At 35.6% G+C, this 24,251-nt stretch overlaps 1 protein-coding gene across 1 annotated transcript in view; it reads right to left on the bottom strand.

The window, feature by feature from the left end:
• Positions 1-24,251, bottom strand: part of POLN (DNA polymerase nu) — a 99,459-nt gene that overhangs the window by 55,899 nt on the left and 19,309 nt on the right. The window contains exons 8-15 of the mRNA XM_035325660.1: positions 22,829-22,889; positions 22,511-22,575; positions 21,682-21,765; positions 21,176-21,265; positions 18,563-18,619; positions 17,723-17,776; positions 17,388-17,453; positions 69-126 (exon numbers count right to left, since the gene is read on the bottom strand). Coding sequence (XP_035181551.1) covers positions 69-126; positions 17,388-17,453; positions 17,723-17,776; positions 18,563-18,619; positions 21,176-21,265; positions 21,682-21,765; positions 22,511-22,575; positions 22,829-22,889 — 535 coding nt within the window. The remainder of the gene's footprint in view (positions 1-68; positions 127-17,387; positions 17,454-17,722; positions 17,777-18,562; positions 18,620-21,175; positions 21,266-21,681; positions 21,766-22,510; positions 22,576-22,828; positions 22,890-24,251) is intronic.

Genomic DNA, 24,251 nt, shown 5'->3' with positions numbered 1-24,251 from the left:
AAAATAAAAAATATCTTATTGCAGAATAGAGATAAAATTACCTTTAAACATTAATAAAAACAGTTTACCTTTTATATACTGTTTCTTTATAATTCTCACTGGATGTTTAGAAATACCTTGAATGTTCTACAAATAAGAATAAAAAATGCTTTTAAGTTAATGTTTATGGCAATGTTTACAAACAGTTCATAAGTAGCATAAAAACATTAGCAAGACTAATGCCAACATTTTTTTCTCATATATTAAATAAGATTATCCACCTTGCCTTTCAAAGAAGTGTTCCCCTTTCTATAACAAGTAATTCTGAACATTTGCTGTTCCTTGACAACTGCGAGTTTATGAGAATGACTTCTCACTGGCAGCCTTTACAAATTCTAATTTCTGGATGTACAATAATCAGTAACCCAATTAAAAATATTTTCTCTTTAATTTTAACCTGTATTTTTAGATATGGTGCATTACTTTCAAGAAAAGAATACATTTGAAGTCTACCTAAGGCTAAGGGAACAGACTTCAGACTTAAGTCTTTTTTCTAACATCTATTCCTGCTGTTTTGAAATGCACAACAAAATAAAGAAAGAGCTGTTTATTAAGTACAGCATATCAACCAAGGTTAAAAGTGACCACTAAACTTATCAACAAACATAAGGCAGGACAAAGGTTTTCTAGATTTTTCTTTGAAGGTCTGGGTTCATACATAGCTTAGAGCTCACACAGTAAGGCATGGAAGATGTCACACGACAGCTTCCTTCAGTTATCCCTCCCACGACATCCCTCCTCGTCTAGAAAGGTAACACACAACAGGAGATAATGTGCATCAAGCTCAATTTTCATAATTCCATGCAATTAATTTGCAAGTAGTTCAGGAATTAGATGAACATACTAATATTATGTAATCTTGTAAATTGAGTAGAAGGAAATACTGCTGTATAATTTCCAAATCAGAATGATCATTTTCTATATAATTTTGAACTCAAAATCATTATTTTAAACCTAAGAAGGGTGTAATCAAGCTGCAAAAGTTATTGAAATTTAGAGTGGAAGTAAAAGAACAAAAATGAAACAAGATCATTTCTAGTCTTAGGATCACCCTTAAAGATCCACAGTTGAACGTATTGAAGTTGAAGCTCTCCTATAGCACCATAAGCAGAGGAAGTGCTATACAATGTACATAATATTTCATAGTGCAGGTCAGCTAGGAACACAGCTCTAAGTCCCTCAATACCTTCACACTCCGGTACTTTCTGGTGCGGAAGAAACACTACCTTTAATATTTTACTCTTCACTTTCTAGGAACGTTTAAAAAAACAGTTGTGGGAATGAGTATTATAATGCTATGACCACATTTTAAAATAAGTGGTTATTTAATCTGTGCACAACACTAATATTTCTAATGATAACTATTGATTTCTACTGATAAATTGCAGTAGATCAGTGCTTGTTCATATGAATAACATACAATTTAATTGGCCATGAAAGCTAGTGGATTCTCAGGAATATAACAAAGTAGGTCTTTCATTATGTACTCAGACATGAATGTGGGAGCCTAATTTCACATATTAAAAAAAAAAAAAGTCATAAAATTTTAATTTTTACTTCAGTCATTTTAATGGTAGAGAGCATTTTATGGACATTTTCATCATGGTCTACTAGTCTATACTAGTATTGACATTTCATTCACTTAAGATAATTTCCAGCATAGGAGTATAGGTTAAAGAGCTCTTTGAAGTTACTCTCACTGATTGTTGTTCCTTAACTTGTTAGATTCAAAATATTGAGAAAAGTGAAATAAATAAAGATATATTTCAAAATCTACCTTATACTGCTAAAATAAATCACTATATTGCCATCTTGTTTTCACTGAAAGCATATGCAGGAAGTCTGCTTTTAGAGCATTTTCAGAAGTGTTACTAATAATGCTGAAAAACACTAGCAAGTAATTGCAAGTGCAAAATGTACTTTCACTTGTAAATTAGCTAACAACTCATAATTTGAATAAATCTTCAGAAAAGAAGTAGCTCAAGAAACACGAAAGTGGTAATGTTCACCATTAAGCTACTGGAATAGCTTAATAGATTTCTCTCACCTAATTTCAGACATCTTTCGGTTATTCTTTGGTCTAAACTAGTTGTCTAGTTCCCTCTAGTATACCCCTATAGTCAGTAGTCAAAGACACGAACCTCCAGGGGGTGATTCAATCTACCTGTATGAGACACATTTACAGCAACTTGACCTACAACTTGCCTGGAGGTGATTTCTGAGATTTAGATTATCAAATTTGATGAGATAAATTTACTTTAGATATTTTAAAAGATGGGGAAATAAGGAGACAATCATAGAAGAGTCTTCCAAATGAAAAGCTTTCCTCCGCTTGAGCTGAAAATTATGTGACAGTATTATTATATCTAAAGTGGAAGACTGATGTGGCTTTGGTAAATGACTATTACCACCTTGGGCTACAAAACAAAGCTTGGCTTTGTGCATTTATTTCAAGCATATTCCTGAAAAACCATAGCAGAGCCAATCTCAGATGTAACTGCTATCCCTTAGTGTTAGAAAAAAGGAATACATGCCCTGTTAGAAGTTACACAGAAACAAAATTGTTCTCTCTGAACAATTATGTTCCAACAGAGGAGAAGAAACATACTTGAAATAAAGTTGTGGAAAAGCTGGTTGTGAAAGTTAACTATTAATGCTTCATTATTTCTGGATGAGTAAATAAATAAATAAACAATCAGGCTAGTCTAGTGGATGATTAACAGGAAAACCTTAGCATTAGTTTAAAAAACATCTGCAGTTGCCATTTCTGCTAAATAAATGTTGATCATGAATATAATATACTTACATACATACATACATATATATATATCAAAACGAGAGATAATCAGACTAGGAGTTTGATTTTACAGCTTTAGTTTTGTTGAATAGAAAAAAAATACATTAAAAAAAAATCTAAAAATAATGTTCAGATGTTCCAATGGACAGAAGGACAGATGAGGCTAAGATTCCCGTTCTCATTGTCTTTGAAAGGCTGTGGTGACTGGTGATCAGGAAAGGTTCCTGAGGGCTAGAAGAAAGCAACTGTTGCTCCTATATTCCAGGAGGCCAAGAAGGAGAATGCAGGAAAATAAAGGCCAGTCAGCCTCTCTTTGATTCCTGGGAAGGTGATGAAGCAACTGTTTCTGGAAAACATTTGCAAACGTAATAAAGTCAAGATGATGATCTGGACTGATCAGCATGGGGGAAATTGTGCTTAAGCGACGATAGCCTCTGTGATGAAATAATGAGCCCGGTGGATGAAGGGAGAGCAGCAGATGTTGTTTACCTTGATACTAGCAAGGCTTTCAAAACAGTCTCTCATAAAAGCTGCATAGACAAGATGATGAAGTACAAGCTAGATAAGTGGACAGTGAGGTGGACTGAACACTAGCTGAACTGTCAGACTCAAAGGGTTGTGATCGGCAGCACAAAGGGTTGTGATCGGCAGCACAAAGTCCAGCTGGAGGCCAGGCACTAGTTGAGTATCTCAGTGGCCAATACTGCTCAACACCTCCATGAGTGACCTGAATAATGGGATAGAGTGCAAGTCCAGTAACATGGCAGACTGTACAAAACTGGGAGGAGAAGCCAGCAGGTGGCTGTGCTGCCATCCAGAGAAACCTCAACATCATAGAGAAACGGCCCATCAGGAGTATCACAGAATTCAACAAAATGCAGAACCCTGCTTGTCAGGAGGAATAACACCATGTCCAGTGCATGTTAGGATCTGACAGTCTGGAAATCTGCTTTGCAGAAAAGGACCTGAGGATCCTGGTGAAAAACAAGTTGAACATGAGCCAGCAACAAGCCTTTGTTCCTAGGAACGCCATCGGCATCCTGGACTTTTGGGAAGAATGCTGCTAACAGGTCAAGAGAAATGATCCGTCCGCACTCATGAGATATATTTGGATAGCTGTGCCCAGTGCTGGGCTGCCCAGTACAAGAGAGACCTGGACATACTGGAGAAAGCCCAGTCAAGTGCCACTAATACAATTCAGGGCTTAGAGTATCTGTCACTTGAGCAGAGGCTTTCAGAGGTATTCAGACTTCAGAAGCGAAGGCTCGGGGGGATCATATCCATATCCAATATGTGCCTGACAGGAGGGTGTAAAAAAGGTGGAGCTAGATTCTTCCCATAATAAAACATAAAAACTTTTCTACCATAACAGTGGTCAGACACTGGAACAGATTGCCCAGAAAGGTTGTGGACTCTCAAGCCTTGGAGATATTCAAAACCCAACCAGAGAAACATGCTTTACTGGACCCTGCTTTAAGCATGGGGGTTAGACTAGATAATCTCTAGAGGTCTCATCCAAACTCAACAATTTTATGATTCTATGACTCTGTTTTGGTAATATCACTGTTATTGGTTAATTTACGTATCCCAGTGCCAAACAGTGGAGAGTGTCTTCTCTTCACATGATTTCTGACTGAGCTACAGCTGAAGCCTTCAATTGAATGAGACAGTGGAAAGCCTCAGCAAGACCATGGTTTCATCCCCAGGCATTTAAAAAAAAAAAAAAAAAATTATAGTACATTGTAGTATAACATTAAAATACGTGAAATATTAAAGACAAATATTTTGCAGAAATTTTCGGTTGGCACATCACATCTTAAAATGCAAGCTGTGAGAAAAATAATCGTATTTTCTTGATTATAGAAAAGGTATGTAAAAATGTACCATCCAAGCTTCGTAAATAATTCTGGTAAAACCGCAACACAATTAATGAGATCTACTTGACTGTATAAATGGAAATTTCCATATTTTATGGTTTTAGTCATGACAAGTAGAAAGCTGAAAAAATACACCACTTCAACTGCACACTTTCTTTTTCACCTTTTTATTTCCAGTGAAACTCTTTGTTTTCACTACAAGCATTAAATGACTAAAGATGAATTTTTGTTACATAGATAACAAAATTAAAAGGGAAAAAAAAAAAAAAAGAGAAAGGCAAAAAGAATCATACCATGAATCATCAGAGTGAGAAAAGCCCATCAAGGAAAAATACAACTCAAAATCTCACTGAAAGGTGAAAATATGGAGCAGCAAGGAATCAGGGAAAAAGCAATATCAAATTTTATGAGCAAGTGAACAATTTTTTATTATTATTATCATTTTTTTTTTTTTTACCATTGCACATTTTCTTCTAGAGTTTGTTGAAAGTCTAACCAAAATCCTTTTTCTCTGTAAATACTTCAGCCAAGCGCTGAATCTGATCTGTATTAAACTCACCTTGGATATGATAAGCACAGACTAGCTGCCTTTCCTGGATGTCCAAACCTGACACCTTTCTTTGGCAGCGGACCTAGCACTCACAATCAATTCCTCACCCCTTTTACATTTTCAGTTCTGGACACATTCCTCCAGCATCCAGATGATTGTTGGATCTCTGGTTCACAGTTAAACTCTTCAAAAAAAAAACACATCATGCTGGAAAAGCAGGGATCATAGGCATGGTGGGAAAAAAAGTCACCATGAACACTAGACTAAAACTGTACATGCATAAAAACAAAGACTCCTGATTTCTTTCCTCCTTCCTCCATATCTGATTTTCCTGCTACTATAATCCATTCTGACTAATAATCCTGAGACATTACATACTTTGTTATAGCACAGGTTAGAAATCCATTTTCTTGTTTCTGAAAATACCACTATTAAAAGCAGTTCTACTTTTGTCTGCTGTTTTAAGTGAAGATAGCATAGATCCTTGCCTCTGCTGTTAGCTTCTGTATATAGAGCCTTTAAGAAGCAATCATAGAATCATAGAATATCCTGAGTTGGAAGGGACCCATAAGGATCATCAAGTCCAACTCCTGGCATCGCACAGGTCTGCCCAGAAGTTTAGACCATGTGACTAAGTGCACAGTCCAATCCCTTCTTAAATTCAGACAGGCTTGGTGCAGTAACTACTTCACTGGGAAGCCTGTTCCAGTGTGCAACCACCCTCTCGGTGAAGAGCCTCCTCCTGATGGCCAGTCTAAACTTCCCCTGCCTCAGCTTAACCCCATTCTCGCAGGTCCTATCACTGGTGTTTATGGAGAATGGGTCACCTGCCTCTCTATTCCCCCTCGCGAGGAAGTTGTAGACCACGATGAGGTCCCCCCTCAGCCTCCTCTTCTCCAGGCTGAACAGGCCCAGTGGCCTCAGCTGCTCCTCAATGACAGTCTTAACTCCAGCAAGGACACTCAGAATTGATGGACTCAATAACTCTGTTAGGGCCTCACAAGTATAGCTTTCTCATACATTGTTCAACCTGAAGAATACAATTGTTCAAGAAGAAGAGTACAATTACCAACAAAACCAAAAACTAATCAAAATTCAACAAACAATATACGCTTCCCAGTTTTATGAGTATATTCTCAATTACAATTTCTGTTGAGCTTTCCAGTTTTAGTCTCCGAATTCTACATCTACATTTGAAACTAATTTGATCAATGTATGCTTGATTCTTTCCTAGGTTGAAACAGCACGTTCTTTCAGTTCCTTCACAGGATTACAGAATACAGATGTATACTGGCTACATTACCTTTGAAGTCAGTGTGGTTAGACTTCACGCAACCACAGAGGCTGAGATGCATCTTCATTATTTTATACTCTCACAAGTAAGGTTGTTGCTCATTTTTCCTATGTTAAATCAATGTTTCAGTTGTTTCTGTTGATGCAGCTAACCCATACCTCTCTCTTCTTCTCCATACATATTTCCAGTAGCACAAATTGCTTCTTTTTTTTTTTTTTTTTGGGGGGGGGGGGGGTGGGGGAGGGTAGCCTCAATCAACCTTTGTAACTCCCTAGAAATAAATGCCCATATATGTATGCAATGACACCTATGTCCATACGTACTTTGACTAGAAAATTGCTTGCTCATCTATTAACTGCTCAGATCTGCGTGATTTTAAGTATGCAATATGCAACAGAAAAAAGGCTAGGAAGTTATTGAAATAAATGGGAATGCGCAGAAACGGCTGCAAACTAACAACATTTGATTCTAATTAATTCCTGCACTAATGTAGGGACTTATTTAAAAATCAGAACAGAAACCAAACTTACTCATTGAGATAAGGGTATCCATTCATAAATTAACACAGTGTGGATGTATCATGAGGAAAGATCAAAAACAGCCAAGGAGTTAGACTGAACAGATCTAAGGAAGCAATTAGCCTTTTCTCCTAGTTGTCATTTAGAGATCAGATGAAGTTATAACACACACACACATATATATCCTTTAGTATAGCAACTAATCCACTTGCTGTTAAAGTGAGGCATAGTGCCAAATTCTACAGCAACATAAAACACAAATAGAGGAATTAATACTGAGGCTATCAATATTACTAAAAACCCCAAACTAGTTGCTCTTCTTGTATCCAAGAATATTTACTAGGGCTGTTATCTTGTCAGATCGAATTATTCTAATAGAGGTTGCTTCAGGAATTCTCTTTTTTTCTCTGTTTCCTAACAGATGAGAAAAACACAGATTTTCTCTGACAAAAACAAACAAACAAACAAAACTAGTTTATCTGATGAAATGTACCACTCTAGAAAAACTCATAGGATTACAAATCGAAAAACCTTCTGGAATTTACCCGAGAATCACCTTCTCCCAAAACTTTATGTAAATAATTAAGGCACAAGAATTCAACTCTGTAGACTGAAACAGAAATTAAGCTCTTAAATTCATCTGATGTCTAGCATTGTTTCAGCATTTGGAGCAGAAGCAATACTTTGGTCTGCAAGACTAGATTTTGTTGCAGTGATAACAAATAGGTAGATGACAACTCCTTTGAGCTTTATATTAGACATCTCAAGAGTTATATTTTCTTTTATTCTTATATTCTTCTATTGTAAAATTTCCCTTATTTTCTTCTTCAAAATTTCTTACTCCTTTTTAAGTTGTATTTTCTTGCTCTATGTGAGACTACACCTATTGATAAATTGTACTCTCAATAGCTCGGTTAATCACTTACAGCAGAAATCTAAGCACAGGTTCAGTGAGCTACTTGCTTAATTTTCAACATTCTACTCATTCCTTTGTTAAAGACCAAAGCTGCTGGAGAAACAGAGAGGAAAACTGCACGCTGCCCAAAGCAGCATTCTTGCAAAGCAGAACAACAACTCTGAGTCCTGGGGGCACTCAATCTCAATTCACTAACATTGTCTGGCACCTCAGAAGTTGATGGCAACTCACTCATGAGAAATTACACAGCAGAATTTTCTTTCTTTCTTTCTTTTTTTTTTTTTAAAAAAAAAAAAGCAATTCCTGATTTCTCTTTTGGAAAATTGCTATGTTTAATTATTGTCCATAGCAGTATTTATTTACTGTTGCAAAAGAATAAGCAGGTTTCTCTGACATAATTTCTAGACAGCCTGAAGATCTAATTTTTAAAGTACAGCATGTACCTCAATAAATAGAGAAAATACAAAAATGAACAAGGTCACCATAGCAATACAGTCTGGAATGTATGTGTGCTTGCATTCCTAAGCAAGTCTTGACTTATGTGCAATTGCCATCTAGTGGCTAGGTAAAAATCAAAATGTCCATTTTCCTTATCAGAAAACACTGAATCATACTAAGTTCTGGTAAGTTTTCTTAAGATAACTTTAAGATTTCATAAGCTGTGGTACTAGTTACTGTTTTCCAATGATGGACAATCATTCAAAGGTGATGCAGTTGGATGTACCACTCCCCTCTTGCCTTACCCAGCAGCACAGAATTATCAAGGTTTTAGATCTGTCAGTCAAGTGAGAAATGTAGAAGTAATTCATCACCTTCCCACAAACTTAAAAAGCTTTCAAAATGAATGCAAGAAAGAAAAAGGTCAAGCAAGAATACTAAATTCTTACTTAAGAAAATTAGCCATAAGAAAAGAATAGCATATTTGATTCCATATTACTAATGCTTTTTGTTATATATTTCTAAATTTAGACCTGCCAGTGATCTTAGGTAATAATGCTGTAGAAACATGGGAAGGGACCACCGAATGATTTTTTAAATTAAAAAAATAAAAATTAAAAAGAGAATTGAAAAGAGATTTGACATGTTGTGACAATTTCTTTTATAAAATTATGGGTTTGGCCCAGCTGCTTGCTTATATACTGACTGATTGCTAACCTTTGCACACCAGGCAACAGAGTTTGTATATACATGGCTCTATGCATCTTTCAAAGACACAAACTTTGCTTTTATTTCCCATATATAAATGAAATAATTTGTTAGCCTAATTTAGTTTATTTTCCAGAAGAAAAAAAATACTCAGAACATAGGCTCTGTGTTCATTAATAGGGGAGGCTCTGGGATGAACTTCAAGATGTGATCTGGTTTTAGTGAAAAAAACCACAGTGCTAAGGCACGGATAACATGCCTTAGGATAACAACCTTTTGAGTAACAGTTAGAGCCAGGAAATATCGCACTAGTTGCATATTACCTGTATACTATAGCTTTAAATTAAGCAGCGTCAAGGGAACATTGCTCAAAGGTACAAATATTGGGCCTTTACAGACATGAAAAAAATGACAAGGTTTCCAGACTGGAAGAATTCCAGACTGGAATCTTTCTAAAGAAAAGATGTCACATTTGTTTCTTGTAAGGGTAAAATTTAGCATCTCAAACAAGATTCCTCCACATACTGAGGAATTTACTGACTATATGTTAGCAGGGAATTCCTTTCAACAAGCTACAAAGGACTGAACAGGATGCGGATTGAAGGAATCAAAGGAAGTCTAAATAACCAATGCCACTTTCTTTACTTGCTGTGAGGAAAGGACAATTCTTGATTTGGTAGAAGTGGTGCTTAACTATGAGTTCTTAACTAATAGCCACAGCTAGCAGATGATAATGTTAGTACAGGAGAACTGAGGACCAAGAAGCTGCACAGAAGTCAGCACCATGACCTCCGTCCTTATTCTGTTTATCTTCAGTGATCCTTATACAAGCCACTATTTATTTTTTGTCCCAAACCTGAGAGAATGCATCTGTCTACACAACTGTGGGTGAAATTTCCTGAGGTTTTTTGAAAGGATGCTGAGGAAATAAAGAAGTGGCAAGTTTTCCACCCATTCATACAGGTAAAAAAGAACTGTCAGCTGAGAAAGAGTAACATAATAGGGATGCAGATTGACAGAGATCGTTTTCCTGAAATTCTTTAGGAAACCAATGACAACACTTTCAAAAGCAGCGCTGTTTGAAAACACAATCATCCAAGACAAGACAACTCTCTTGCTGTATCTAACTTTTGATCTTCTATAAATCCATTCTCTTTTTATCATTCTTCATTTCTCTCCTTCCTTTTTTGTCCTGCCAGAACTGATGTTTTTGAAGTGATTTTTTCTGACTGAAAGACAGGATGGGAGAAGAACAATGCACAGCAAAATAAACTATTTAAACACTTCTGTTATATTAAAATTTAATGAAACTTGTTCTGAGATCAGAATTAGACTATGCATTTTCCTTGCAAAAAGTAATTCAGCAGTTAAAACAATATGCTAACATCTCTTACTTTTGAGAGCCTGGAAGACAAGATGCAGTATCTGCACCTAAGATCTTATTTTATTTTATTTTTTAATTGTTCTCTCACAATGTAAGTCTCCAAGCTTTGAATATTTTCTAGAAATCCCACTGTTTGAATATTTCATATGAAGAATAAAAAAAATCTTCAAGAAGTACTTCTAAAATCTTAATCAACTCCTAAGAGGTACCAACAGCTTCATAAAAAATAGGCACATGAGTATTTACACAGACATGAAGATAGATGCATTTTTGCACATTGCTGGAGACTTGATCTGTGAGCAGCTGTCTTACAGATGAGGTGAAAATGAACTGAGGCCATGGGTTCTATGAAACTCCTAAGTGTGGAGGTATAACAACTGTGACCACATTGTGACTTGAGAGGATGCTAACAGACACCAATCTCAAGCAAATGTAACTTGCTTAGATAAGAGTTGAAATGTGTATGAATAAATACTGGAAGGATAAAGATTATGATAGCTAAGAAGTGCACTGTTTGTCTCTTATAACAAAAATACTATGCTAACATTGCTCTTAAATTACTCTAAAATCATGTGGAATAAGACTTCAGAATTCAAAGAGACACAACACAGTGTATGCATGAATTTTTATACCAAACTACTTTAATTTACAAAATGACTATAATAATTCCTTTTAAAAGCTTCTAATTTGTAAGATAGTGGAAACTACATAGCTAAAAAAAGACGCATTAATCAAAGGTGACGCTAATTTTGTTTGTTGTTAGCTATGTGCTCTAGTCATGTACATATTAAAGAAAAACACTGGCAGTAGAACAAGCTGTATTCCAGCACAGATTTCTAAAAGGTGATCGGTGTATAGCTTTGGCTTCTACCTGCAGCAGTTCCAAAATATATTGGCAAAGGCTACTCAAAAGATAAAATGAATCAGCATATAACCAACTGTCTTAACAAAGCCCACTCAACAGCAATAGGCAGGCACTCAACTGCTGACAATTTAATTTATACATACTGTAATTGAAATGTAGTATCTTAGAAATTGAACAGAACAAACGGAGGTACACAGTGCCATCATTTCTCTAAGCAAAGAGACACTTAACAGGATTTTTTTTCTATCCCATTCTAGAAGTCTGAGCTTCTCTAAGGAGTGTTTTGCCAGGAACTAAAGGAGAGGGAAGGAGGAATTAGGTCTCTCAGTCAATATTTCATAATGTGCTAATAGCCGACATTACATTTCATACATCTTTCATTTTTTGAGCTGTTAATGTTAATGCTCTGTATTTCTGTGCTTACATCCAGTTTGTAGAAGAAATAATGACAGGCTCGCTCTCTTATCCTGCATTAATAAAATGCAAGCCTTTTTTTGTGTTATTACTGTACAGAAGCAGATTTACACTGGCTACACATTGCCATTTTATGTATAATTATGTTTTGTGTGGTATTTAAAGAAAGACAATCTCAAATAGAAGTTACCTACATGATTGTATTGCTTCTGTTACTACAAAATTACAGCCCAGATGATGCCCCAAGCTTTACTGAGCCAGATGGAAAACATTACCACGTAAAATGTAGTCTGTGCATCCGATACACTACACCCACCATGAGATCCATACACACACAAAACAGGAGCCTTACTGCAGGGAATGCCAAAGATATGCACATAGCGTAGAAAAGGATACTAGGAGTACACGAGATGCTAGAAGAACAAAGGTCTATGATGCAATTGTAGGCCTTATTTCTGCAATTTGATATTAACATGACGATGTTCTGGAGCACCAGATATCGGTGTTATGATACTGCTAACAGACTTTTCATACCATAGTTGTCAAACCCGTAACTAAGAGCATCTTATTGCAATGTTAACATAATGTAAGTTTTTATCCCATAAGCAACTGAACCGAAGTCATCAACACGCTCATTCTTTCATTCAAGTAAAATTTCCTTATCAAAACATAAAACTGAGATGCAGGGAAGAAAAAACTATCTCACGTCTCCCACATTGATACTAGTTTCTTTAAATGCTAAAGTTTCACTAATACATACTTCAAAAATAAAGCAGCAGAGATTGTAAGAACATCAATACTCTAAACACATACAAAATCAGATATTATTTTAGTGCTATTAAAGCAACTATAACAGCCATGCATCTCAAACTATTGAAACAAATATACTGAAAAGAAACATGACAAAAGAAAAGCTCATTTTGAATTCAAGATATACTCAGGGAACACAAACCAACCCTAATAAATGGCATGGATGCTCTGATTTTATCAGCATATCAGCACAGTGATAGCTGTTTGTATCTCTAGAAAACATGACACTAAACTGCTTTGACGCAAAGGTCCAAGCAAATGCACAGACTGTCATCCCTGTTAAGACAACCATTTTTTTTTTTCAGTAAAGCCCATGTAAGAGCATAATTACCTAAAAGTGGTTTTGTTAGCCTAAATGACATTAAAGAAAACTTGGCAATACGTCTTATATGAACCTGACTCCTCTCTATCCTTAGTGCTTTCCAATAAACATATGAAAAACAAACAAACAAACACATAAAACACACTGCAGTAAAATCAATGCAAACCTAAGACCCACACTATCTTTCCATTTGAAGTGTTTGTTCATTTCACTAGGTCAGCATATGGAAACAAGTTTACAGAAATTGTATTCACAATAGTGCAGTTTCCAAAGTAGCCAAGGTACTGGGTCATTTCTGCCAAAAAAAAAAAAAAAAAAAAAAAAAAAGATTAGATCACATCCCTGCTCCCAGACTTCGTGTCTGCCTCCTTACATTGCACGAGCTCTGCCAAACCCTTCCACGAATTGTGAAGGAAAGAGACAGGGGAAGCAAGACACTTCAGTAGTGGTGAGTTAGTGTACAAATTTGAAATACCTTGCAGAAATTCCATCTGTGTTGCAATCTAAGTGTGACCAGAGGCGACAAACTTGCAGAAAAAAACACTGATAGTATCAGGGATCAGCCTGTAACCTTACTGAGGCCTGGAATGAAATGCCTGAAATTTGAGAGCTGCCACAATAGTTTTGATTGCCTCATTCTGACAGTCTGCCTTGGGTTTTGTCCACTGGTGTGGGTATGCTAACAATGTAAAACCTATTGGGATAGTGTTAGAGGGAGACAAATGGTTAGCATCTCATCCACACTGTCCATAAGCCACAGGACAAACTATCCCAAAACTACAGTGGAGTTTTAATTAGTTTTAATTGACTCAGTTAGTTCATTCACTCCGAAGACAGCCCAGAAGGGAAGAAATACCTACACAGTGTGGGCACACATGCAGTGTCTCTACTTCTATAGACTCTCTCTTCTATGGTAATTGAAACCAGACTTCTTATTCATATTTCAGACACTGATGGAGAGTAACACATTTTCTAATAAACGAGCATGCAATTCTCTCTCATGCATTCAATATCAGAAGATATTACTTATATCTGCTGGAAAGACTGAAGTATTTTCAATATTCAGGTTTCCTATGGTTCGCCTTTGAGCACATTAACATTCAACATACCCTAGCTAGTTTCTCTTTCTAATGACATTTCTCCTTTCCAAATTAAAGCCTAAGATGCTTTAAGTTAAGTGATTTACTTTCTTGGCCTTTTTGGACAAGCTGGTAACACTATATTTCCTTGGAAGAAACTGGAATGTTTTCATTTATTTTTTTTTCACCTGCTCTGAGAAGGTAAAGAATTTGACTTATCTCCAGCATAAATTTTGATACTCAAAGGAAGGAAATATCCCTCAAGCCCAACAGTTTATGCTTTTTAGTTGAAAGATACAAACAACTTCTGAAGTGTAGAAATGTAAACTCACTAGTAACATTTCAATTCTCCTGCTGCAGAAGCCTGGAAGAAAAATCCTTTCCGCAGAGGATCTGATTCTAGTGCTGAAGTTTACATCTCAGACCAAATTATAGCATACAATTATAAGCAATCTTTCTATCTAGCATTACAACTTCTCTGCTCATTCTGAGAGAGGCTTAATCTTAATTGGCTTTGTGTCTTCCAACCTCTGCCATGACTTGCTTTTTCTTTAAAAGGTGAGAGACTGAATAATGGTATTTTAACGGAGGTTTGGAAAACAAATGTGTCTTTATGAATGTAATAAATATATTTAATATGAAACTACTAATTAGCAACATAAAAAAAGGAGTATCCTAATGCAGACAAGTCTAATCTATTTATAAATAAAATTAAAAACAAAATATTCAAACCATAAACCTAATTAACTTTTCCTTAACAGTCACAGTCAGTTCACCAGAGAATGAAAAAAACTAGCCTATGGATTTATTATAACATCATTTGACTGAAGCATTTAAGTTTTTGTATTTATTTTCAGTTTTCAGATAGTTTCTCACTCAGGAGCAAATAGACAGTTACAATGCTATAGCAGGAGACTACATTATCAAATCTACCTCTCTTCAGTGATGTACTACATTACTACATAATGCTTATATGGAAAAAAGGTATTAGTTGTACAGCACACACACTGCAGAAAAAGGAACCAGAGAAGAAACAGTGCACAGTTAAACTAAAATAGATGTATACTTGGAAAGCCATTGAATTCAAGTTCTACCCAGAAACCCTCTCTAAGCTGCTGCAACACAAAAGTAAAAAAAAAAAATCATGTCAAAAGCTTATCTTTTGACAGAAACCTGCTTAAAGCCAAAAACGTACATCATCCATCATATGTGGATTTGTCTGAAAGATGATCACAAAACAATTTATTTGAAAAAGAAATCCCATTCTATGCCTATTGTCTGATTATTTCCCCTTAAACCTATGAGTAAAACCCTCCTAGACTCCATTTTATATCTTAAAATGACAGATCTATTTATTTTAAAAAATAAATATGTAAATATATATATTTATTAATATATATTTATTAATATATATAAAGAAACCTTTGTTTGGAACCTCATCATCCACAACCACTGCAGTATATGAGGTTTTTCTTCTATTTGAGTTTTCACGGTATCCAATTTACACTTACCTTTTGTTTTTATCACTCATTAAAGTATTTTAAAACACAGTTCAAAATAAACTACCTCAGCAAATGTTCAGCTAATATATGACATCATAGTGACTGCAGAAATATCTACAATACTTAGGATTTCTGGCAAGCATTTTCCCAGCCCTTCAGCACTTAGCAAAGTGACTGGGCATTGCACTATATCTAATATATCAATAAACTATTCAGAAACAGATGGTATAAATTCCATAAACACTTTGCACAAAAAAGCTGTGCCAATGTTTTTACTTATACAGACACAGGCAACCCCAGATCCTAACTTTAGCAGCATTGTTCTGAAGAAAACCTTTTTGTTGATCGAAAAGTAGATTTAGTGCCATTATTAGCATAATGGGCCAGAGGTCACGTTGTGTTTTATGTGGTTGTTCAAGACAACTCTTCAGCTCTGACTTGTAAAGCCTGTACAGCACGTCAGAACATTTAGCAGACTGTGACCTTCATGATCTTCTCTTCCATTCTCTACCATCTCATCCCCCCACCTGGGTGCGTAAGAAGCAGGAGGAGCAGTAAGTTAGTTCCATTTTTAATTCAGAATCCTAGACACTGGTTTTTCACTCAGCAGGAAGCACAGCCCCCCCATAAATAGTCCAATGACAACTTGTATGGAAATACCCACCAAGAGGGTAGGAAGATATAAATGAAACCTGAACTGTCAAGATAGGTAGGAGGATCTAAGGAATGTACCATTATTATGAGAACCTCCCAGGAGAGTTTTTTGCCAGAACTCCAGAAACAATCACACCAAGTAGGCCTTGCAAGGAGCCACATGAGCCCTCTGATGCAACGTGGTCATGACAGAATCATTGTTTAACATCTCTGCTCCTCCACAAAGCTGTGGAAGACCACAACTTTGCTCCCAAGACTGAGAAGTCTTCCAATGCCATTCATACTCATGAAGCTTAAGGTTACGAACAGTCTGCTAAACTCAAACCTGCAGGGACAAGAACTGATGATACTTTTGGACACACGTTAAGGTGTATGCAACCTCCTGGCGCCCCTCTATACTTCATGAGTCAGGTCCCATTTCTGCATCTATTTTCCTTCTGCCACAGGGCTGGGTGGCAGGTCTTTGCCAAGAAAGGCCACAGGACAGTAGAGGTGCACTAGAGAAGGAGTTAAATTTCAAGTAAAATGTTATAATAATATACATTCAAATATGCACTTAAAAAGGCTACCTTGGGGAGGGAGGGTGCTTCCAGTAGTCCAGAAAGTGAAATAAAAGACATTCCAGCCACAAGCATACATGGAGATTATTATAGCCAAAGAAGAAGCACAAAGAGCCCAAGTATCACAGCCATATAGGTACCTGTTGCTTCCAGAGCAACTGAGTGCTTCTCTGCTACAAGGCCTGAAGCCCAGCTACATGAGAAAAGGGCTTCTCATCTTGCTCTTGCTCTTCCCACCCCTCCTCACCCTCCTTTTTTTTTTTTTTCTTTTTTTCTGGAATCCCCGGGGTAGCTTCCAGGCTCACCAATCCTTTACAGAGAGTGGCTCAAGAACACCATGAACTTATTATAAGGAAAAAAACAGCATTCGGTAGAAGTCTAGAGGGTGCATGCATGGCTCACAGTTCACTCTACATAAGCTTCAGGAAAAATTATTAATTTCTGATCTAGAGATAATGGAAAACATTCATTAAAATAGATGTTCTAGGGTAAAATACCCATTTAATACACTTTTCCTGCCTCCCCTTTACTTATAGTATGGCAAGTGTTAGATTTGCAAGAAAATTAGAATATTCCATAAATTAAAAATATGTAATATTTTATAGAAATGACATTTTAAAAATATAAATTTAAAACTTTAAAAGTTTTAAAGTCACTTACTGGATGTTTGGATGAAATTCTGCCAGTCACAGTTCCTGTCTGATTCCATGTAGAGGAAATAAATCCCTACAGTCAAGTAAAATAAACATACCCACAAAAAAAAAAAAAAAAAAAAAAAAAAGGATGAAGCCATACATCTAAAAAGGACATATTTCTCTAAAGTTTAATTAATGCTAATATTAGTTAAGAAAACTCACTGCAATTGTGATTACAAAGTCAAAAATACTTTGTAATTTTCCATACATAAAAGTAAGAACTGTAAATACTGCAATCATTTCATACTGTTTTATGATTTCTTTGAAATACAGTTTTACAGACTACTTTTCTTTCTTTACCTTTCTCATACATGTTCGTAGTCCATCCACATAGGTCGATTTTATCTTACGAACCTGAATTACATGAAAGTATTAGACAAATACTTATTCATACAAATAGGATTTTCACATTAAAGATATTAATCTCAAATGCATATAAACTTGTTTTGTAGACTTTCTTAAAAGACAGTTTTACCTTAGAAAATAATGGATGCATACTCACTAGTAGCTTGACCTATTAGCATAGGTTAGGAAAGTGCTAGGTTATACCCTAAAGCCAGGTCTGTAAAGACATTAGTAAATGAACTATTGGAATTTATACTTTTATATCTTAAACCTCCCCCTTCCCATCAATAAACTACCGCAAAAAAGCCACACGCAAAAAAACTCCACTTTTTTTTTTTTTTTTTAAATAATAATAATCTATCTGGTAAACTCATCAGCTGAATACCCAAACATTAAGCATAAGAACTAACTAGGTAATTTGGGATTTTCAGGAAGGTCTTTTCACCTAAAAAAAATATAACTAGTCATCTCCCTTACTATCATGACAATATTTCTTCAGAATACAGAAAAGAAATATTTTGTCCTGAGAATGTGCTTTATAGTACTAAACAAATTTAACAGTGAAGTTTTCCAAGTGCTTTTGCAGTAGTTTCTGTTAGCTGTAATCTAACATTGTGCAAAACTAAAGTATAAACATGAAATTTAAAAACTCTTAAGAATATCTACAGCTTGCAAATTTAAATTTCAATGAATATTTGAAATAATTTAACCCGATACAACTTTGTTTGTTCACCTGTGAGTGTATTTCTTGCTAATTTTGCTTCAGTGCAAATACATTATGTAAACACATCTCACCTGCCGGTATTCTAACATTATCTTAGGCAAAGGATGAAGATCTTGCAACTTACTCAGCTGCAAAATAAAGAATTTGAATTACTGGTACATTTTTCTGTTAAGGGGTATTATTTAGCCATCTTAACCTCACCATTAAAACACTGATTGATACTTCACATTTAACTGTCAGTAAGTAAAATACAGCATAAGTTCTGGTGGAAGACATTCTTTCACCAAGCTGAGAGGATGAAAAACTGGCTAAGAATAATGTCCTTCAAGCAAACTCAGCCCAAGCCCAGGGGAGCCTTCATTCTTTCCTGCCTTCAGCAGGAGGGCTGGAGATTATCCCTTTGCATTTCATTTCCTTTCCCATTCTAGACAGGGACAAAAAGATCTGCAGACAAAAGCTGTTCCACAGAACATAGAAAACATATAGGGCATAGGGTGTGTACGTGTGAATATGGCCCTTTGTTTCATTTTTGTGCTAGACAGCATCTAAGTAAGAGATAACATGAAAAAGTACACAAAATAATACATATTTATACATATATACACATGTATGTAGATATATATGTATACATAATCATGTATGTATACACACACACAAAATGCAAAAGGAGAATTTATTCCGTTCATCCAATAATACAAATTCCAGGAGACTTTCAATTTAAAAAAAAAAAAAGTTGAAATTGTCAAATTCAAAACCAATAAAATTAAGCAAATTTATGATAACTTTGAGTGTAAATTGACATAAAATTTTGTTAATAAAAATAGTCAAATGAGCTTGGATATTTAGAATTACAACAAAAATATCTGGAACTACACAGCTCAGGGTGGAAAACTGATGCAATTATACCAGAATGGTGATTAAAAACTGTAAGTTTTTTTCATACTATCAGGAATAGACAATATATTACTTAACTATTATTTAACTGTTAATAATGTTTCAGATTACATTTCTTTAATTAACCTAATATCAACAATTGTAGGAAAAAGCACCGGACTAAAAAAAAAAAGCATTGCTTTGATAGACTGCAAGAAATCTTATGTTCTCACACAAAGACGTGTTTTATTTCACTGATCCTTTGTATCTCTCAGGTCTTCCCTGTCACTCACCAAGATTACATACCTGATCTATGAAGCCTCCTTTTCCATCAATAGTGTGCAATTTTTGTGGTTATGCTGCTGACATTAACCCAGAGATAGCATCTGGTAGTTCAGACAGTCAGCCCGAGAGTTGAATTTCCTCTCTCACAGTTGAGAAACAAATACTATATTTCTGTTTTCCCCAAAAGTGCTCATTTTCAGCCATGAGTTGTATATTTTCAGTTTGACTCCCATATAAACTAGAGCAATACAATTGCAGCTACACGGGGTTATGATTCTGTGATTATTTTAACAAAAGGAAGGGGCATCCATATTTGCCTCTGAAGTTACCAAGAAATCTACAGTTTGATCTTGCCTTTATCATTTATAGGCAAATTATTTTGGCAAGTTTCTGTCTTTCTGTGGGATCACACATTGAACATGTGCATTGCTGAAAATGATCTGCTCCAACACTAACAGAAAAAAAATATGGAGAAGTTTCATATGTGCAGTATTCACTACACCGTATCTGAAAACACATTTGATCTCTTGTAAAGGTGAGTGAAAGTATCTAAACTGGTCATTATTGCTCTAAGGGAACAGGCTTCTATTGAGATCCTGCAGATACAACTCCAAATATAACTGTATTTACTGAACACAAGAGAAAGCCTGGGTTGCTCTTTCTTCCCCAGCAGGTTTTACATTTTCTCTCACCACCGGTCTGTTTCAACAACCAGTCATACTTAGCTATCAAAATCTGATTAGTGAGAAAGTCTTCCTCCTCTGAGGAAGATGGTCATACACACATGCTGGTACTAAAGGCTGTAACCCTGGTTATAGCTGAAGTTCAGCTTTGGTAGGTGCTCTGTTTTTCAGGGAGAGCAACTTGAAGAGAAAGAAGGCTGCAGAGGCATCAGATTCCTCTTTAGAAGGTGTTCAGTCTGTGAGGGAGAGAAGGCGGGATGCTATCTCCAAGCAGAACACCTGTAAACCTATTCACAGATTGTTCTGGAAAAAAAATCGAAATAGCACAAATAGATAAAAAACATACACACTTTTCATTCTTGTTTCAGAGCAAGGGAGAAATCCTAAAAGGTAAACAACTCTAGACTAGTTTATTGCCAGCTCCACACTGACTTATAAGAAGGTAAGGTCCATAGGTAAGAGGAGATTTGGCATTAGATCCCTGCAGAGTCACTACAAAGTGTTAGGAAATACCAAGAATTTCAGGTCAGAAAATTACAGATTATTTCCTTCTTTTCTGACAAAGGTGTATTCACTATAGAGTTGTTTTTCTACCTGAAGCTTGACAAATGTCAATGACAGTAGTATTCTCCTCTATCCTTTCCATTCCTGGTAAGTACTAAGAGGACAGCCCCCATCCCTTTCATTTCTGGCACAAATAAATGAAGTGTGATTAATGTGACTTAAAAAATAAACCAAGATTGTTAGGGAAACTTTAGACAAGTGTCAGTTTCACTGAAACATAACTTGGAAGTTTTTCTAAATTATGAAGATAATTAAAAAAAAAACTTTTCCCTGTCTCACCACGACTTCCGAGGTGGATGCCACTTGTTGCCTTTCAGTTCTTGGAATTTTCTCACACAGTGTATGCAGTTTTAACTTTTCAAATAGTACCTACATTAACAAAACATGTAAGAAAACTGTTTCAGTGTTTCAAGTGCTGAAAAAGAATGGAAAATTTCGTGCCTGAACTTCAGTCTACAAAACAGATTTCAAGGAAAACAGTATACTGTAGGGAAGAGAATCAACACATAATTTAAAAGATAAAATCTCTACTTTTGACGCATATGTAACATTACTGTATTCACTAAATTAAAATGCTTTATTTCTTTAAATTCAGTCAAATACAGATTAGCCAAAACTGTCAGATTTATGAGAAAATTCAAGCCCTCCATTATAATCAGAAAAGATAAGTATTTAGAAAAGAATCTGAAGTTGTAAAAACAAATGTATATGCTTTATAATTCTTCTGTATCCATAAAAATTTACAGAACCGATAGCTTAGGTAATAACAGCAGTATGAATATTACCTCTCTAAGCTGACTACTACTGGTCAAAAGGAATCGTTCTCCAGCAATCTGATGGGCTTCTTGTTCAAGCTCTTTGAGTCTCAGCTACAAATGAGTACATCAGAATTATTCTGTTTCAATTATTATTTTCTTCAATATTCTGCTGCTTCCTAGATTAATGAGTATATTGAACTGCTACTTACAAATGGGATACTTCATAATGTGTAAGCATTGTTGGCTATCTGCTACAGTGGATTGCTTACATATTTTTAATCTACAATTCTTTGTGATCTGAGAAGGGGTTAATGTAGTAAAAACTACCAAAAGTCATTGGAAATTTATTTAAATTAGTGAAGACTACAAAGGTCTGTGAGAAACAGAGCTGTGCAAATTATTCTGGTACACTTACAAACTGTCAGACCACTATGATTACCTATTCAGAATTAATGCTACAAAAAGGATTCTCTTGTAGCTATTTTTACCAATTGGAAAGTGGAAAACTTGGAACTCTCAGAACACATAATTTGTGGAGTGTTTTATTTGTAAAGAGAGACAGAAATGTGTATCATTTCTCAGAAAGATGGTTACTGACAACTGTAGGTTCAAAAACATTCATTATAACTTTCATTCAACCCATAACCCAAAAGGATCTGTGCATTTTGCAATGCATTCTCAGTTCAGGGGCAAAGCTAATGAAGCAAATATCTCTTTTGCTTGACTAAATAAACGTAACATAAAATGTGATAAAACAAACAAACAAAAAATTCCTCCTCTTTTTCACTGTTATTCTGTGTAAAAGCAGAAAAATGTTATATAATTTTCAAAAGAAAAAAATAAAGACAAAGTTTACCCCCAGAATCTCTGATGTTTTTTTCAGTTCTTGTTTGTTCACATGTATTTTGTGTGTTTCCATCACTGTAAACACAATTAAATACAGAGTACACTTACAATTGACAATTGTGATCTTGCATAATTCAGACTGTAAAATGGGAACTCTAACTCACGTAGGTGTTACAAGGATAAGGTAACATGTAGTATTCTGAGTTATATCTTTAAGGTCCCTTCCAACCCAAACCATTCTGTGATTCTATGATAACATCCTACGTCAGCATAGTAAGCAGCTGTGTGAAAAAGGTGAAGAGTTGTATTTTGAGCTAAGTTTTCATACCTGCCAGAATTTTGATCAGTGGAAGTTCTAATGTGCAAAATAATTTCCACAAACCTTGAACCTGTAAAGCAAGATACAAATAGACATCAGTATCAGCCAACTTTAATTAACAAAATCAAACATATAATAATATCATTATGCAGATCCATTTTTCAGTAAGCAGTATTTAATTTTCTATATAATCCCTTTTCATATGACAAGGCTGTCTGTGGAATGAAATTCTACTTAGTGTGAATTATAGTATCTAAAAGCTATATTCAGTTATCACATCATTTTGTAGGGAAAAGTACAGGAAGAGTAAAAAAGAAATACAGACCTCGTTTTTTCTAAACTGTTTATTTTTAGAGTAAGATCCATTATAATATAACATACAGTTATCCCTTTATTTACTTGAGCAATTAAGCAACTTCTCAGAATTCACAAATTTGTTTTCATTAGGAAGAAGATGCAAGATAATGGGGTTATGTACCCAATTCAGTTACAAACAACAGGAAGTCTTTTTTCTCTAGCCACTGAAGCAATTAGACAGCAGTATTTGTATAAATCTCCCCCATAGGCTGGTGATCAGTGTTTCTGTGCCTTAGATGTTTCTCCATTGCCTTCTTTCACAGTTTGAAGGATTGCTGGGCCACTTAAAAATCCAGACTAACCTGGTTCAACTAATTGTCTCATCCCCTACAATATATTTCACATCAGTTTCAAGGAAAGCCCCTATCATCCCTTGGATAGGGATGGTTTAGATGAGATATTTAGAAGAAATTCTTTACTCAGGGGGTGGTGATGCACTGGCACAGGTTGCTAAGAGAAGCTGTGGATGCCCCAGCTCTGGCAGTGCCAGGCTGGATGGGGCTTTGGACAACCTGGTCTAGTGGGAGGCTTCCTTGTCCATGGCAGGGGGCTGGAACTGGATGGGCTTTAAGGTCCCTTCCAACCCAAACCATTCTGTGATTCTATGTACCTTTCACCAGAACGTGAGCATATCCCTGAAGTCTGGAACATTTCCAGACATATGATCACAAGCAGAAAACAAAACAGAACAGAACCCCTACAAAAATAAAAGAATTCTTGGGATGCATTCTGAACTTCACTAAGGGCTAACCTACAGAGATGATAGACATGCTTAGAGTTTTTGTACCCAAAGAAGACACTCTCTAAACGTGCCTACCAAGAAAAACAACTAAATTGTTTCAACTCTTAATACTTTTAGATAGTTTCATATAGCTTTAAAATGGAAAATGAAAAATCACAACATTCTGAATTTTTCCTGTTCTTACAATCTTTGTTTAAATATTTAAGTTAACTGTTGCATAGGAAGTTTCTTCAAGATACACTTTCAGAGTAAGACACTTCATTATTCTGAAAAACAATGGCAAATCTGATGGACAATTTTAAATGCTGATCAGCATTGGAAATTGGCAAGGGT

The sequence above is a fragment of the Oxyura jamaicensis genome, chromosome 4 (assembly GCF_011077185.1).
Source record: "Oxyura jamaicensis isolate SHBP4307 breed ruddy duck chromosome 4, BPBGC_Ojam_1.0, whole genome shotgun sequence".
NCBI classification, from domain to species: Eukaryota; Metazoa; Chordata; class Aves; order Anseriformes; family Anatidae; genus Oxyura; species Oxyura jamaicensis.
This window is presented reverse-complemented; position numbering and strand designations above follow the sequence as displayed.